The sequence below is a fragment of the Lontra canadensis genome, unplaced genomic scaffold (genome assembly GCF_010015895.1).
Source record: "Lontra canadensis isolate GAN:19392208 unplaced genomic scaffold, GSC_riverotter_1.0 scaffold86, whole genome shotgun sequence".
In the NCBI taxonomy this organism is placed as follows: Eukaryota; Metazoa; Chordata; class Mammalia; order Carnivora; family Mustelidae; genus Lontra; species Lontra canadensis.
In genome coordinates this window covers 1,210,862-1,226,484 of record NW_022631080.1, presented here as the reverse complement: position 1 = coordinate 1,226,484, position 15,623 = coordinate 1,210,862, and the positions used below count along the sequence as shown (strand labels likewise).

At 35.7% G+C, this 15,623-nt stretch overlaps 1 protein-coding gene across 4 annotated transcripts in view; it reads left to right on the top strand.

Moving 5' to 3' along the window:
* DMD (dystrophin) overlaps positions 1-15,623 on the top strand; it is a 2,197,254-nt gene that overhangs the window by 1,433,239 nt on the left and 748,392 nt on the right. For all 4 annotated transcript variants that reach the window (XM_032883124.1, XM_032883125.1, XM_032883122.1 and 1 more), the window contains exons 46-47: positions 4,310-4,457; positions 6,800-6,949. In XM_032883124.1, coding sequence (XP_032739015.1) covers positions 4,310-4,457; positions 6,800-6,949 — 298 coding nt within the window. The remainder of the gene's footprint in view (positions 1-4,309; positions 4,458-6,799; positions 6,950-15,623) is intronic.

Below are 15,623 nucleotides of genomic sequence, written 5' to 3'. Positions count from 1 at the left end.
TACATTACCCTTTTCCTCTGTTAGGTCTTGACGACTTGAACCTTCATTACTTTATGCCTGTCTTTTATGAAAGTCTCATACTTGATTCCTCAGTCTCTTGCCATACCACCTGTGCCCCCATCCACTTTCCACAGGATAGCCAGAGGGGGCTTTGGAAGAAATCTTGCCCTTCTCAAAACCTTTAAGTCGTTCATCACCTACAGATTAAAACAAACCATTATAAGTACTTCATACCCCAGCAGCTAGCCACCTCACCTGCTTTATTTCTTGACCCTTTCTGTATAAATCTTGGACATTTTGCTAACCTGTAATGTCAACGTTAGGCATTGATGTCCACATGCTTACTTTTCACGTACAAGAGGGGCCAAAATATTTGTCATTGGCAAAAACTCTTGCAATCAAACATTAATTCCCATGGAAAGTAATGCCAAATCTTTATTGACTCTATTAATGGAAAATAAGCTCAAGCATCAGGCAGATAATGCCAATAATAATATCCATTCATAATTATAAGCTAAAGATAACAGTAAACTGTCATTATATTATGAATTTTTTAAAAAAATCCTGAACTGACCAGCAACTTGGTAGCAGTCAAAGAACCTAAATCACTGTATCAGCACTGGGAAACTGTGCTACTGAACTAAATTTTATCTGTTCTAAACTGCACGTTTTATCACATTAAAATCACTGAAACCAGAGTGGGTTTCACAATCTCTCCTGGTCAGGCCACATGTGGTTTGGAAGAAAATCTGAGAAATAGTGGTGGAGCCCTCTTAAGAAATCATCCTCTGATAGGGTATGGGTAAAGGCAGAGGTCAGTTACTCTGAAGGGAAAAGTGATACAGGAGAGGCAAGTTCTAAATACAAGAAAGTCTTAGGACTACCTCATCAATTTATCACTTATATTTTACTTCTCATGTGTATGCAAGAGGAATATATGACAAAAATATAAAAGAATCTAAAAGAACATCTTCTTAATTGAAGAAAGCCTTTAAACGATAAACATCATTATTTCATCAGCACCACGCCTTTTCTGATTCCCGACTGGCAGAATTGAGGATGGTTTTATATGACCTGCAACTGAAGGTGTCTTCAGTTTGGTGAAATATTGTCATACACATTTTCAAGTAAATTAAACCATGTTTCAGAATCATATTACAAAGAGTAGGAAAGATTCTTTTTTTAGGTTTTTATTTAAATTCTAATTAGTTAACATACAGTGTAATATTAGTGTCAGGTGTACAGTATAGTGATTCAACACTTCCATACATCATCAGGTGCTCATCTTAACAGGTGTACTTTTTAGTCCCCATCACCTATCGGTATTATAAAGAATAGGAAGGATTCTTTTAAAATAGGAATGCATGTAAAATGGAAAATGATGATGGCAGAATTCATTCATTAATGCAAAAGTTACTGATTTAGCATCTGTTTTGTGCCAGGCATTGTTCCAGGAGCAAGGGCTATGGCAATAAATAAAAATCTTTGCTGTCAGGAAGCTTCATTTCATGTGTGTGAAATAGACATTATATAAAATAGCCAAATTATAGCTTTGTTACATTTAGGAACTAGAAAGATAAAAACAGGGAGAAAGAAGAGAAATTTGGAAGAAGTGTAATTTTTGGTAGGGTCATCAGGGAAGACCTGCGGAAGATGAAGGAGACAGCCATATTTGATATTTGAGGGAAGGACATTGTCTGCAGAAACACACAGCAAGTACAGAGATCCAGAAACGGGGACCCATGTAGTATATTTGGGGATCACAGCAAGGAAGCCATAGGGCCTCAAAAAGGATAAGAGAAATACAGAGTAGATGGAAGTGAGGTCAAAGAAGTAAGGAGATTGGGGACCAGCAGATATCATAGATCAGTGTTGGTCAATAGAAAAATAAGGTAAGCCACATATGTAATTGAAATTTGTGTCATCACATCTTTTTTTTTTTTAAAGTAGGAACAGATTAAAGGAATACATTTCACTTAACCTAATATATTAAAAATATTACTTCAACCTGTACATCACATAGAAAATATTAATGAAAAAAAGAAAGTGTTAATGAGATGTTTTCCATTCTCTTTTAAAATAGTTTTATTATTTTACAACAGTTTGTAGGTTCTCAACAAACTTGAGTAGAAGGTACAAAGAATATTTTTTTTAACTAAGTCTCTGAAATCTGGTGTATATTGTATACTTAAAGCACATCTAATGTCCCCGTTAGCATTTCAGGTTCTCAGTAGCCACATGGGAAGGTATCTACCATATCTACCACAGATCTAGACCCCCACAGAACACTGTAATGACTTTGGCTTTGCTGTGGATACATTGGGAAGCAATAGAAGAGTTTTGACTGCAATAGTGATGTAATATGACTTGGGTTTCCATAGGATCCCAGAATATGACTTGAGTTTTCATAGGGTCTGCCTTGTTGAGAATAGACAGAAAAGAGAATGTCTCCTCACATGCCCTAGAACAGACTTTGGACAAACTCTAATCAAAGAGCGAAAGTGAATATAGACAAGAATAAATTCAATAAGTGGACCCAGTTTGGGGAAAGAATGTAATAGCAGTTCTCTCAACACTCTGTCTTTGAACAGGCTATAAATGAGACAGGCTGTGTCTTTTTCTTACACATGGGGATCACTTGTTTCCTCTCATAGACTGAGATCATCAAGGCAAGGCACACAATGTATCTGTCTTGAATCCTAATGCCCAATAGTAGCCTTGCTGGAAGTTAGTAAGTCCTTAATAAATATTTGTTAAATTGAAAACAAAAAAACAGCTAAATGGGGGTGCCTGGGTGGCTCAGTGGGTTAAATCCTCTGCCTTCAGCTCAGGTCATGGTCTCGGGGTCCTGGGATCGAGCCCCGCATCGGGCTCTCTGCTCAGCGGGGAGCCTGCTTCCTCCTCTCTCTCTGCCTGCGTCTCTGCCAACTTGTGATCTCTGTCTGTCAAATAAATAAATAAAATCTTTAAAAAAAAACAAACAGCTAAATGTCCCCAAAATGGAAGCAACCCAAATGGCCACCAGTAGAGATACATGTTTAAACAGTTCAGTACTCTACAGCCAGGAGATGAAACAAATTAAGCTATATACCACATGGTTGATTATTATAAAGATTATGTTGAATGAAAGAGACAAGGCACAGAAGAGTAGATAGCATATCATTCCATATATTTAGTGTTCAATATAGCCAACATAATCGAATTTGACAGGATACTGGTTATACTTGGAGGTAGTAACTGTAAGGGACAAGAGGGGCCTCTGGGCTTCTGATAACATTCTATTTTTCTGGTCATTTGTGCACTTTCTAAAAATATCTTGAGCTATACAGCAGTCATAGGTGTACTTTCATGTATATGTATTTATATGTATATATGTATATGTATATATGGGAAATTACACTTATGTATATGTATGTGTGTGTGTATTCAATTAAAAGCTTACATCCAGGAGACCTTTCTCTCTCAAAAAAACAACAAAACATTATAAACTACCTGAGGTGCAGACCATTTTCAACTGTGTTATGATTCAATATGTAAGAATAAATTTATGGCTAATTGAAAAACATACAGTATATATGTTTTTATAATTGAAAACTTCCACTAATATAACATATGTGCTGTATTTTAACTCAGTTTTCCTCAAAAAAGACTGTGAATCAAAATTTGGAAAACATTTTAACATGTAAAAACTTAGTGTTCTTTTTATTCCCTTGTTTTTACTTTTACCCTACAATTTCCCAGAAAGGTGTATTTTATTTAAGCATTTTAGAGCAGGCAACCTCACATTATATACTTGTTCTAGTGCAGTGGCTCTCACCTTGGGGCAGTTTTGCTCCCAAGGGGATATTTGGTGGTGCCTTAAGACATTTTTGCTTGTCACAGTTGGGGGGAAAATGCTACTGGCATCTAATGGGGAAAGGCCAGGGATACTGCTAAGCCTCCTCCAAGGCAGAGGACAGCCCCTCACAACTAAAAATTATCAAACCCAAAATGTTAGTAGCACTGAGGTGGAAAAACACTGCTCTCATTTAAAAACATTATGTTGGAATTTTTTAAAATTATAAGTTTTTTCTTTATCAGTTTTAACCTCTTACATTTAAGAGGTTCTGGAGATACTGAGGTTTCTTTGTTCAAAGTAAATGAATTTTCTTTAAAAGTTGCATATTGTTAACATCTTTTAAGTTGCTTATTTTCTTGAAAGTGTTACCACAATTTTTTTTGTTTGTTTCTGAGTTTTCCTTTTAAAAAATAAGAAAGAAAAGTTTGAGAAATACGTTGTTTATAACAGTTATATTCTTATTTTTTCCAGGCTAGAAGAACAAAAGAATATCTTGTCAGAATTTCAAAGAGATGTAAATGAATTTGTTTTATGGTTGGAAGAAGCGGATAGCATTGCTAGTATTCCCCTTGAACCTGGAAATGAGCAGCAGCTAAAAGAAAAACTTGAACAAGTCAAGGTAATTTTGTTTTTTTTTCTTTTTTTTTTTTTTTTTTAAAAACCCCAGGGCCTACTTGTATAAAGAGTATATGAATTGGGGAGGGTATGTGCTATTGTGAGTGCTGTGAAGTGTGTAAACCTGGCGATTCAAAGACCTGTATCCCTGGGGCTAATAATACATTATATGTTTATAAAAAATTACAATAAAAGAGTATATGAATCTATTTTAAGGTATTTAATCATTGATTTCCTGCCCATCAGGTTATTGATAGCTCCTCACTAGATTTCCTCAAAACTTTATATTGTTTTAACCCAGCGTTTCCCAGAAAGTATATTTTTTGTAAAAAGTGTGTGTGTGTGTGTGTGTGTGTGTGTGTGTGTGTGTGTGACTGTATTTTGAAAACTAATTTGAAGTTGATCTCAGACATATTAGAGAATTTTAAAACTCCAAATTATTTCAAAAACTGGAGGGAATTTTTAGAAATGAATCCCATTTCTTAGGAAGGATCTTAATTGCCAAATCAATCATATTATTTCAGCCTCTAATTAGAGGTCTCCAATTTGCCTAAAAGTGTTTGTTTGTCTAGGTGTGGTTGGAGATGTGTGGTGTTGAATCACATTCTATACTGGTTGAATAGACATCGAGACTATTCAAGAGGCTTTTTATGCCTTCCTACTGTGATGTCTGCTTATTACTGATTACCTCACCTGGCTGACTGACATGCACTAATTGTGTGGTTGGATTAACTTTCCTGGTTTTAGTTTAGGAAAGAGAGTTATTTGGATCTGTTTTACTATAATTCTTGAAGTGAAGGCGAAAAGAAAAAGGAAATTAACATTTAATCGTCTTCTGTTATGTGCTAAGTCTTAGGTGTACTTACATCTGCTATTTATTTAATCTTCATATAAAACTTTCAAAATGGTTGCTGTTATCCTCATTTTACAAGGTCATATAATCAAAGGAAATGGAATTGCTCCTTTATCAATGATTCAGTTGGTTTGTACATGCAAATTAGACTCCAATGTCAACCACTTATTTCTGTGAGACAAGAAATTTGTACCTGAACAGAGGATAGAGTATAAAAATAAAATTAATGCTTAGTTCAGTAAACAAATATTGAGCACCTACTCTCTGTCAGATATGGCAAAACAAAAACAAAAAACTACCAAGTTTTGGATCTTTGGTTTGTTTGAAGATGGGTAGATCATAGAAAAATGAACTCAGTGTGTTCTTGAAAATCAATCTTTCCTAAATGTACTGAGTGTTATATATAACAATGTAATTGATACCTCATTTAATAGATATGTTTAGTGCTATTTACTTATTAATAAATGTGCATTGATTTCCATTTTTCCTTAAACAATCTAGATCAGCACTGTCCAACAGAACTTTCTGTGATGACGGTAATGCTCTCTATTGTCTATTGCAGTAGTCACAAGCTGTAGGTGCCTTTTGAGTACTTTAAAAGTAGTGTGACCAGGGAACTGACTTTTTTATGTTATTGAAATTTAATTAATTTCAATTTAAGTAGCCTCATGTGGCTACTGACACTATATTGGACACTGTAGCTCTAGATGACACAAATAAATAAAGGACAGTTATTAACAACATGGTAGTTTGTAGGTCTTGGAAAAGGACATTTATAATGGAAGACTGAATGAATAAAAGAAATTCAGGGGTATGGGGGACTCAAAAATAAGGGATCTTGAATGAAATTGCCCAAGTTGGAATCACAGTTCCGTTGCTTGCAATTTTTGTGTCCTTGGAGCTGGTACTTAACCTCTCTGTCAGGATTTAATCTCTCTGTCTCAGCTTCCTTCTGAAGAAGAAGATAATAGGATCTACCTCATAGAATTATATTATCTCAATTAATTTTTATATAATATGTGATGAGGTTAACCCAGCACCTGGTACCTGGTATGGTCTCAATGGTAGTTACCGCTCAGTATGATAATGCAGTTTCTTACTCTGTAGTAACTCACAGCATGGATGCTTACTACCTGAGAGGATGATGAATTTACCCAGATTGCTCTGTTTCTGACAGAGATGTGTTTTCAGACTCTTAACAATGCTTGGGGTGTTATTTTGGAGCTCATGATACCACGTGATACTTTCTTCCTTAGAAAGAATTTCCGAGAGATAAGATATTTTGGTCCTTTCTATGATAGATTTATCTCCTTGGAAGTGGGTGCTCCAGTCCATCAATTCTGCACTCTCCAGGAAGTGGTTGGTATTTGAGGCAGCAGTCGGCCTTCAGTCAAGTTGCTTCATTTTGATAGACTAATTAATAGAGACAAAGACAAGATAGTTGGAATTGTGCTGTAATTCATTATACATGTTGTTGCATTTGTCTATTTCAGTTACTGGCAGAAGAGTTGCCCCTACGCCAGGGAATTCTAAAACAATTAAATGAAACTGGAGGAACAGTGCTTGTAAGTGCTCCCATAAGCCCACAAGAGCAAGATAAACTTGAAAATAAGCTCAAGCAGACAAATCTTCAGTGGATAAAGGTTAGACGTTAGCCATCTCTGCTGTCATTGTGTTATATGTTGCTAGTGTTTGTATTTGTTTTGTTTCATGGGTGTTTTATTGCTGGGGTTGGGGGAGGGGAACAGGTATGTGGATTGGTGTGTATTTTAACCTGACCATTTGATTTGGCTCCATGATTGGCTATGGATGGAAAGAATGATGGTGGATGGCAATACATTTAATGACCAACAGCCAAAATATAAACCATTGTTACTTTGCATGAGTTATGCTAAAGAATTAGACTGCAAAACAGATGAAGGAATTCAGCATTCAGGTGTGTAATGACAGTATTTAACCAAGTTGGAGGCAGTCCACTTCAACAAGTATTATAAATCCAAATTACTTATCCTTACTTATAGTATAGACTCAATCAGTGATTGATGTGAAAGGTGTTTTGTATTTGTTTGTTCATTTGTTCACTTAGTTACTTAGTCACCTAACTTGTGAGTCTTTGTCTTTCTACCTTGGACACTTCATAAATGTAATAATTTTAAATATCAAATTATTACATACTTATTCTTTAAAACCAGTGGCATATATGAATTTATCATGAAAATAACATCAGTCCATCAAAAGGCAATTCTTTTCCCACTGTACTCCTGTGGCAACTTTGTCATAAATCTCATGAACATACATATAAATCTGCTCCTGCATTCTCTAGTCTCTTCCTTTTGACTGTGTCTGTCCTTCAAGTGTTACCACACTAGCTTAATAAGAATCATTTTTAATAGCTTTACTGAGACATAATTTATATACCATACAGTGCACCCATTTAAAAGTGTATAATTCAATGATTTGGGTGTATTTATTTTTGTTTCTATCGTGGTAAAAAGGATATAACATAAAATTTGTCATTTTCATGATTTCTAAGTGTACAATTCAGTGTCATATATTACATTCACAATGGGCAACCATGACCATCACCTACGTGTGAAACATTTTCATCCCTCCAGACAGAAATTCTGTAATCATCAAGCACTAACTCCACATCCTGCTACCCACCCACACAATCTCTAATCTACTCTTCCTCTATGAATTTGCCTGTTCTAGAAGTTCATAAAAGTAGACTGATAGTCTATCTGTCCCTTTGTGTGTAAATTATTTCACTTAGCATAATGTTTTCAAGGTTCATCTACATTCTAGCAGGCATCAGAACGCCATTCCTTTTTTTAACTGAGTAACATTCCATTGTATGCATATATGCAATTGTTTTGTCTAAGTTTTGGGGATCTGCTAATCTAAACCCTCCAACTTTGTTCTTCTTAGTCCAGATTGTCTTTGCTAGTTTTGGTTCATTGCTTTAGCAAATACATTTTAGAACCAACTGTCAATTTTCACTGAAGTCTGACAGGGTAGTGTTTGAAATTGTGTTGAATTTATAGATCAGTTAACATCTTTACACTAGTGAGTTACCATATTTTGCAGTGTTCAGTCCAAAGGACCTGCACATCTTTTATTAGATTTCATCCCTAATATTTGACATTTTGATCCTATTTAAGAAATGGAATTCATTTTTAATTTTATTTTCTCTTTGTTGTCGGTATATAAAAATATAGATTTTTGTGTATTACGCAGATATTCATTGTCCTTGCTAAATTCACTTATTAATATTAATAGTTTTCAGAATCTTTTGCATTTTTTATGTGCACAGTTTTGTCATCAAACAGAGGTAGTTTCTCTCTTTTCAGTGCTTTGAATTTTATTTTATTTTTTTGCATAGACTAGAACTTCCAATACAATGTTTAATAGAAGGGACAATAATGAGAAACCTTGGCTCATTTCCTGTCTCAGGTAGAAAGCTTTCAATAATTTATCATTAAATATTATGTTTGTCATAGGACATTTTATAGCTTCTTTTAATCAAATTAAGGAATTTCTCCTTATTCCCAGTTCATGTTTTTATGATGAACAGTTACTGAATATATTCAAATGGTTTTTCTGTATTTATTGAGCCTATGAGTTTTCTCCTTTGTGTGAATGCAGTAAACTACAGCCACTGGTTCTGAATGTGAAACTACTCTGGGATTCCTGAAAGAAATCATACTGGTCATGAAGTCTTGTACTTCTTATAGATTGCTGGATTCATTTTCTAATATGTTGTTTAGGATTTTTATATTGTTGTTCATGACAGAAAGTCATCTGTAATTTTTTTTATAGTATCTTTCTCAAGTGTTGATAGCAATGTTAGACTAGTCATAAAAAGAAGTTGAAAAGTACTCTCTTTTTTTTCTGGAAGAAATTGTTACAGATTGGTATTATTTCTTTCCAAGATGTTTCAGAGAATTCAATTGTAAATCTATTTGGTGATGAAGTTATTTTTTTGTGGGAAAGTTTTTGATGATTGATTCAATTTCTTTAATAGATATAGGGGATGGTGAGATTTTTCATTTCTTTGAGTATAAGCTTTTGTAAGTTGTGTCTGTCAAAGAATTTGTCTATTTCCCTGTCATTTTCTCTTTTGGGGTTGTAGACTTAATTCATAGAGCCAGTGGCCTTCTGTATATTTATGTATAAGAATAAGAAATAGACTGTGGGTGCATCTTGTTGGCTGGAATATTTTGCTCTGTATGCCAAGGCAGGGAGTTGACCCTCTTGCTAGAAGATATCTTCAAATTCTGTACTGCAGTGGGCTTTATTCTGAGATGCCCACAATGACTGCTGAGATTTGTTCCAGATACCAACTTTAATTTCTTTAGATAAGAACCACACACTTCTTATTTGTCTTGATTCATATTTATTTTTGCTTATAAGTAAATGTTAAGTGAACACCATTCATTGTGGTAGTTTTGGGCTAAGGCCAAAGTTCCATCTACAAACTTTATGTACCCAAATTTTAACCCACTTCCTAGCCCTAGCCATCACGGTATTTCTTCCTCTAGTCTCCAGATTATGCCAAGGTCAGATCCCCCTACACCTAAGGCTACTTCTCCCTTACTTTATATGTATTCATGTAGCTCTACTCATATGGGTTTTGACCTTCCAAAAATGTTTTAAAACCTCATATCCACTTAATACCACAGTTCTACTCCCTTACTGAGCATATTTAATACCTGTTAATTTTGTTCCATCCGGAATATAAAGCAAACTGTAATCCTTTAAACCAGGGACAAATCCATGCCAAAAAGATATTGCTGAACTATAATTTTCACATCATAAAAAGTGCCTTATTTTAAAAATGTCACAGTTACTTCCTGAGAAAAATTTCTGTATGTAGGTGACGGGAAAGAATAGTAGAGACTTCATTGTCAGGGGGTTGTGTCCAATGTGGTGGCATGGGAAGATCCTGAACTCACCTTCAGCCATGGACACAGTGGTATACAACTACATATAAAATAGTTCCCTCTGAAAAACACCTGAAAACTAGCTGAAGGGTTCCACCACAATAAAGGATAAAAGTGCCCACATCAGGACAGGTAAGAGACTCAGAGACACTGTCTAGCATGGCAGCCGACAATTAGGATGGACTTCACAGAATGGGAACTTCTACCTGAGGAGAAAGAGGTTCATTCAAGCACCTTAAACCATGTGATCTACACTGGAGAGATGAGCCACCAAAACATCTAGCTTTGAAAAACAATGGGTCTTACATCCAAGAGCTACACAAAGGGCTGTAGGGAACTGAGTTACTGTTCTTAAAGGGCTCATACACAGACTCACTTGCCCCAAGACTCAGCACAATGGCAACAGTTTGAAAAATGTTTAGACTATGAAGGAGACCCATTTGCTAATCAAGAATCAGCTAGAGGGGCATGGATTGGCCTGGAATCTCTCCCAGATGGAAGTGCTGGCGGGTGCCACTTTGGCACTCGCCCTTTCTAGCTCAGGCAGGCTTGAGTTCCCAACAACTTTGACTACCCTGCTAAAGCCAGAAGGGTACCCTGCTACCCTATCAAAGCCATGCGCAACACATGGTTCCTGCACTCTCTCACTGCCTTGCCAAATCCAGCAGGTGTGCCTCATCACTCTGCTTTCCTGCTACCTTGCTAAAGTCAGCAGGTATACACCAGCCACACAGGGAATGCTCCTTGATTGCCTAACTGTGGTGGCCAGGAAGGGTTACATTCCTGAGTCCCTTGGGATTGTAACAATCAGCGAGATTAGTTTTTTCATCAGGCTGTCATCCCCAGGGCACAGTACAGACAGCAGACAGAAATACACCTTAGTCTTTCTTCAGGAAAGATTATTTTCCTAGAGCTTCAGCCTGAGGGACAGGCTCCAGGTTTGCCACAGATGTAGAGGCTACAGATGGGCTTTTAGGGAAGGTAGGTCAGGGGACACCATCTGTATCCTTTCTCACAACCTCACTGTGCCTCACCAGTACATCTCAGAAATGACTTGATATACTTATCTGGTGCTTTTTTTTTTTTTTTTTTGACAGTCGCCCAGGGAACACTTCTGGATCTCCTGATATAGATTACATCAGGGTTCATAATTGTGGCCCCTTAGGACAGTATATATTTGCATACTTTAAAAGCTGCATCCTGAGAGTCTGGCTCCCAATCAGCCTAAAACTAAGAGCTGACTGAGATTCCTTTCTTGGGAACAGTAACAGGTCTTAGCACATTCTTAATGACTGCAACCAATCAAGAATAAATCAGGCTGCTTAGACTATTGTAGAGATTCAAGAAACAATCAAGAGATAGAGCAAAGTTGAATGACAAGATTCATCTTCTACACAAGGTCATCCCTTCAAGACTGAGAGGGGTAGCCATTTCTCCTAAAACAAAAAAGAAATAAAAAATAAAAATAAAAATTCATGTAACATGAGGAAATAGAAGAATATGTTCCAAAGGAAAGAACAAGATAAAACCTCAGGGAAAAAAATGAAATGGAATTAAGTAATTTACCTGTTGAAGAGTTTAAAGGAGTAGTGATAAATTTGCTCATCAAACTTGGAAGGATAGGTGAATGTAGTGAAAGCTTCCACATAGAGATATAAGGAAATACCAAACAGAAGTCACAGAGCTGAAGAATACAAAAACAGAACTGAAAAACACACTAGAGGCATTCGACATCAGACAAGACAAAACAGAAGAAAAAAATGAGTGAGCTAGTATACAGTGCAGTGGAACTCACCCAAGCACAGTGGCATATAGGATCTTAAGTTAATATAACTTAAGAGACCTTGGAACAGCATCAAGTAGAATAACATTCACATTACAGGGGTCCAGAAAAAGAGAGGGAGAAAGGGGCAGAAAAATTATTTTAAGAAATAATGGCAGAAAACTAACCTAACCTGAAGGATATAAACATCCAGATCCAGGAATCCCAGAGAGTTACAAATAAAATGACTTAAAAATACTCACAATAAAACACATTATAATTAAAATGTCAAAAGTAAAGACAAAGACAGAATCTTAAAAGCAACAAGAAAAAAAAAATATGTTATGTACAAGGCAACTCCCCTAAGAATCTCAGCAGATTTTCAGCAGAAACTTTGCAGACCAAAAAAAAAAAAAAAAAAAAAAAAAGGTTGGGGGGCATATTCAAAGTGTTGAGAGGAAAAAACTTCCAACCAAGAATACCTTACCTGGCAATGTCATCATGGAGAATTGAAGGAGAAATTAAGAGGTTTCCAGATAAGCAGAAACTAAAGGAGTTCATCACCATTAAACTGGCCTTATAAGAAAAGACTTCTTTAACATGAAAAGAAAGGGCACCAGTTAGTAACAAGAAAACATGAAAGTACAAATCTCACTGGTAAATGTAAATATATAGGAAAGGTACTAGAATAGTCACTTATAAAGCTAGCATGAGACAAAGAACAAGTATTGCATGATTTCACTTGTAAGTGTAATCTGAAAACACTAACAAAACAAAACCCATGGGAAGAAAACGAGGAGAGATGTCCCCAAATATTCCATATCTCAGTACATCTTGGTATCACAAAAATTGTAATTGTAGGAAATGTGAAGAGAACTATTTTAAACTATGAAACAGGGGCGCCTGGGTGGCTCATTTGGTTAAACATATGCCTTCAGCTCAGGTCATGATCTCAGGTTCCTGGGATCGAGCCCTGCATCAGGCTCCCTGCCCTGCAGAGTCTGCTTCTTCCTCTCCCTCTCCCGTTCCCTCCCACTCATGATCTCTCTCTCTCAAATAAATAAATAAATAAATAAATAAAATCTTTATAACAAATCTATGAAACATATAATAGCAGCTTTATATGACATGGGTCAAGGTTTTATCTGTTTTACAGCAGAATATAAAGTCAAAAACTCTTTTAAGATTTTTATTTATTTATTCAACAGAGAGAGACGCAGCGAGAGGGAACACAAGCAGGGGGAGTGGGAGAGGGAGAATCAGGCTTCCTGCAGAGCAAGCAGCCCAATGCGGGACTTGATCCCAGAACCCTGGGATCATGACCTGAGCCAAAGGCAGCCGTTTAACGACTAAGCCACCCAGGTGCTCCTAAAGTAAAAAAATTTTTATGATACAAAATTAAAGCTATGACAATGAGTACCATCTTGAATTATATTACTATATCATAATATATTATTATGAATAATAAGAACGAAAATTAAGAATGAAAGAATAAAATGAATAAGATAAAAATTATTTAAGTGTCTGTTCTAAGTCCCTATGTCTAAATTAAGAATAGAAAACAGTGCCAAATTTAAGTCAGTACACAAGTCAGAAGATTGTAAAAAGTAAAGAAAGATGGTCATGATGATCATGAGACAGTCTTAATCATGATTAAACCTCAAATTCTCAATCTGGAGAGAAGAAATAATGGGGACCCCTCCCTTTTATTCTCTAGCCCCCCTCCTCTACCCAAAGACTATAATTAGTGGTATAATTGTAACTAGTAAGACATGGTTGCTGGGATACTAATATGCCAGTTCCTTAATGTGCAGCTTCTCCAAAAATGTCATGTCACAATCCCGAGTGGCAAGTGTCTTTCTCCCCACTAACTCTAATATGCCATATCCTGCATATTAACTAATTTAGCAATTGCTTTGGGACCTTTGTGTTTCATTAGTGAATAAAGAAAACCACGTCTGGAAGTAAAATAGTTATTCCTTTACAGGAGTGATGGACACTGTAATGAGTTCATTGCAAAACTGTGTTAACATGTCTTGACCTTGATAGCTTCTCTTTATACCAGAGATGGGAAATGCTCTAAAGGTTTAAGACTTCAACCTTTAAGACTTTAAGGTTTACTTGGTTTAAGTTTATGGCTACCTCTAGATAAGGATCATGAAATTAAATCCTTGTTTTTACCTAAAATATACCCTGACCTTTACAGTCGTTAATAATAATACTTTCAAGGGCACCTGGGTGGTTTGGTGGGTTAAGGCCTCTGCCTTCAGCTCAGGTCATGGTCTCAGGGTCCTGGAATCAAGTCCCACATCAGGCTCTCTGCTCAGCGGGGAGCCTGCTTCCTCCTCTCTCTCACTGCCTGCTCTCTGACTACTTGTGATCTGTCAAATAAATAAATAAAAATCTTTAAAAAATAATAACAATAATACTTTTAGAGGCACCTGGGTTGCTCAGTGGGTTAAATAATACTTTTAATATCCACAAAATGGGAATGTTTTTAAAGCTAGCCTCTGTGTATTTTTCTCTCTGAGTGTCTCACTCTATAATCTTCATACACATGTCTGACTCGATGTTGTTTCAAATATTTATCATTCTTCATATCTCTTTATATGTTTTCTGAGCTGCTGTGTGCTGGGGGGTGGAATCTCCCTTCCTACCTGTTCCCATCCCTATCACACTTCCTTTTTCCCTGTGAAGTGTGTTTTTGCATATGAATTGGTATCTCTCTGTGTCTATCATAAATCTACTTATCTGTGTATATAGATATCATTTTTGTTCTGCCCAGGTTAGTGTATGTGAGTCATTATTTTCTGTTCTGTCTTCTGACTCTTTACCTTCTAATCCTTTTTATCTTCTTTCATTGTCACATTGTGTCTGCTTTCTTTATTCATCATTGTTCTTTTTACTCATTATGTGCAGATATTTCTTCAACTACCCATTATTTAGAATCACAATATGTCTTATCAGTATTTATTTTTGAATCCTATTGTGTTCTTCCTATGCTTTATTTAAAGGTGAAATAACGGAATGTTTGTTTTATAGACTCATGGGATAATTCAGATGAAAGGGTCCAAATGAAGCTAAATTACTCTCACATCTTCTAGATTAAAACACTGAATCCTAGAAGCGGTATGTGACTTATTTGAGGACATATTGTTCTCTCTTTAAATATAAAAGTTTCATATCCAGAATCCAGAATAAATAGCTTTTTAAAACATTTTAGTGAAGCTCAAGTGATTTTTCTGTAGTTAAAATGCTAGAAACAAGAAAAAAAAAAGGTTTCTCATTTTTCTCCACTGTTTCTTTAAAAGTAAAAACTGGAATTTCCTTTTATATATGAGAGTTTTTGCTTTGCTTTTTGCCATTTTTGGAAAACTAGGTGTTATGTTTTCAAATTATTTTCTATCACCTTCTTTATCCTGGAACATTTGTGACTAGGTAATATAGGAAAATATGTTTATGTTGTTTCAGAATACTATATTTGGTGTAAAGTAATTTTACAGGTAGTATATATTATATATTCCTATTAGTCATAATAACCTATTTTCATTTGGTTGAATAAATTTAAATTTTTGCATCCTATTTTGACACTTATGTATAAATAATAAGTTA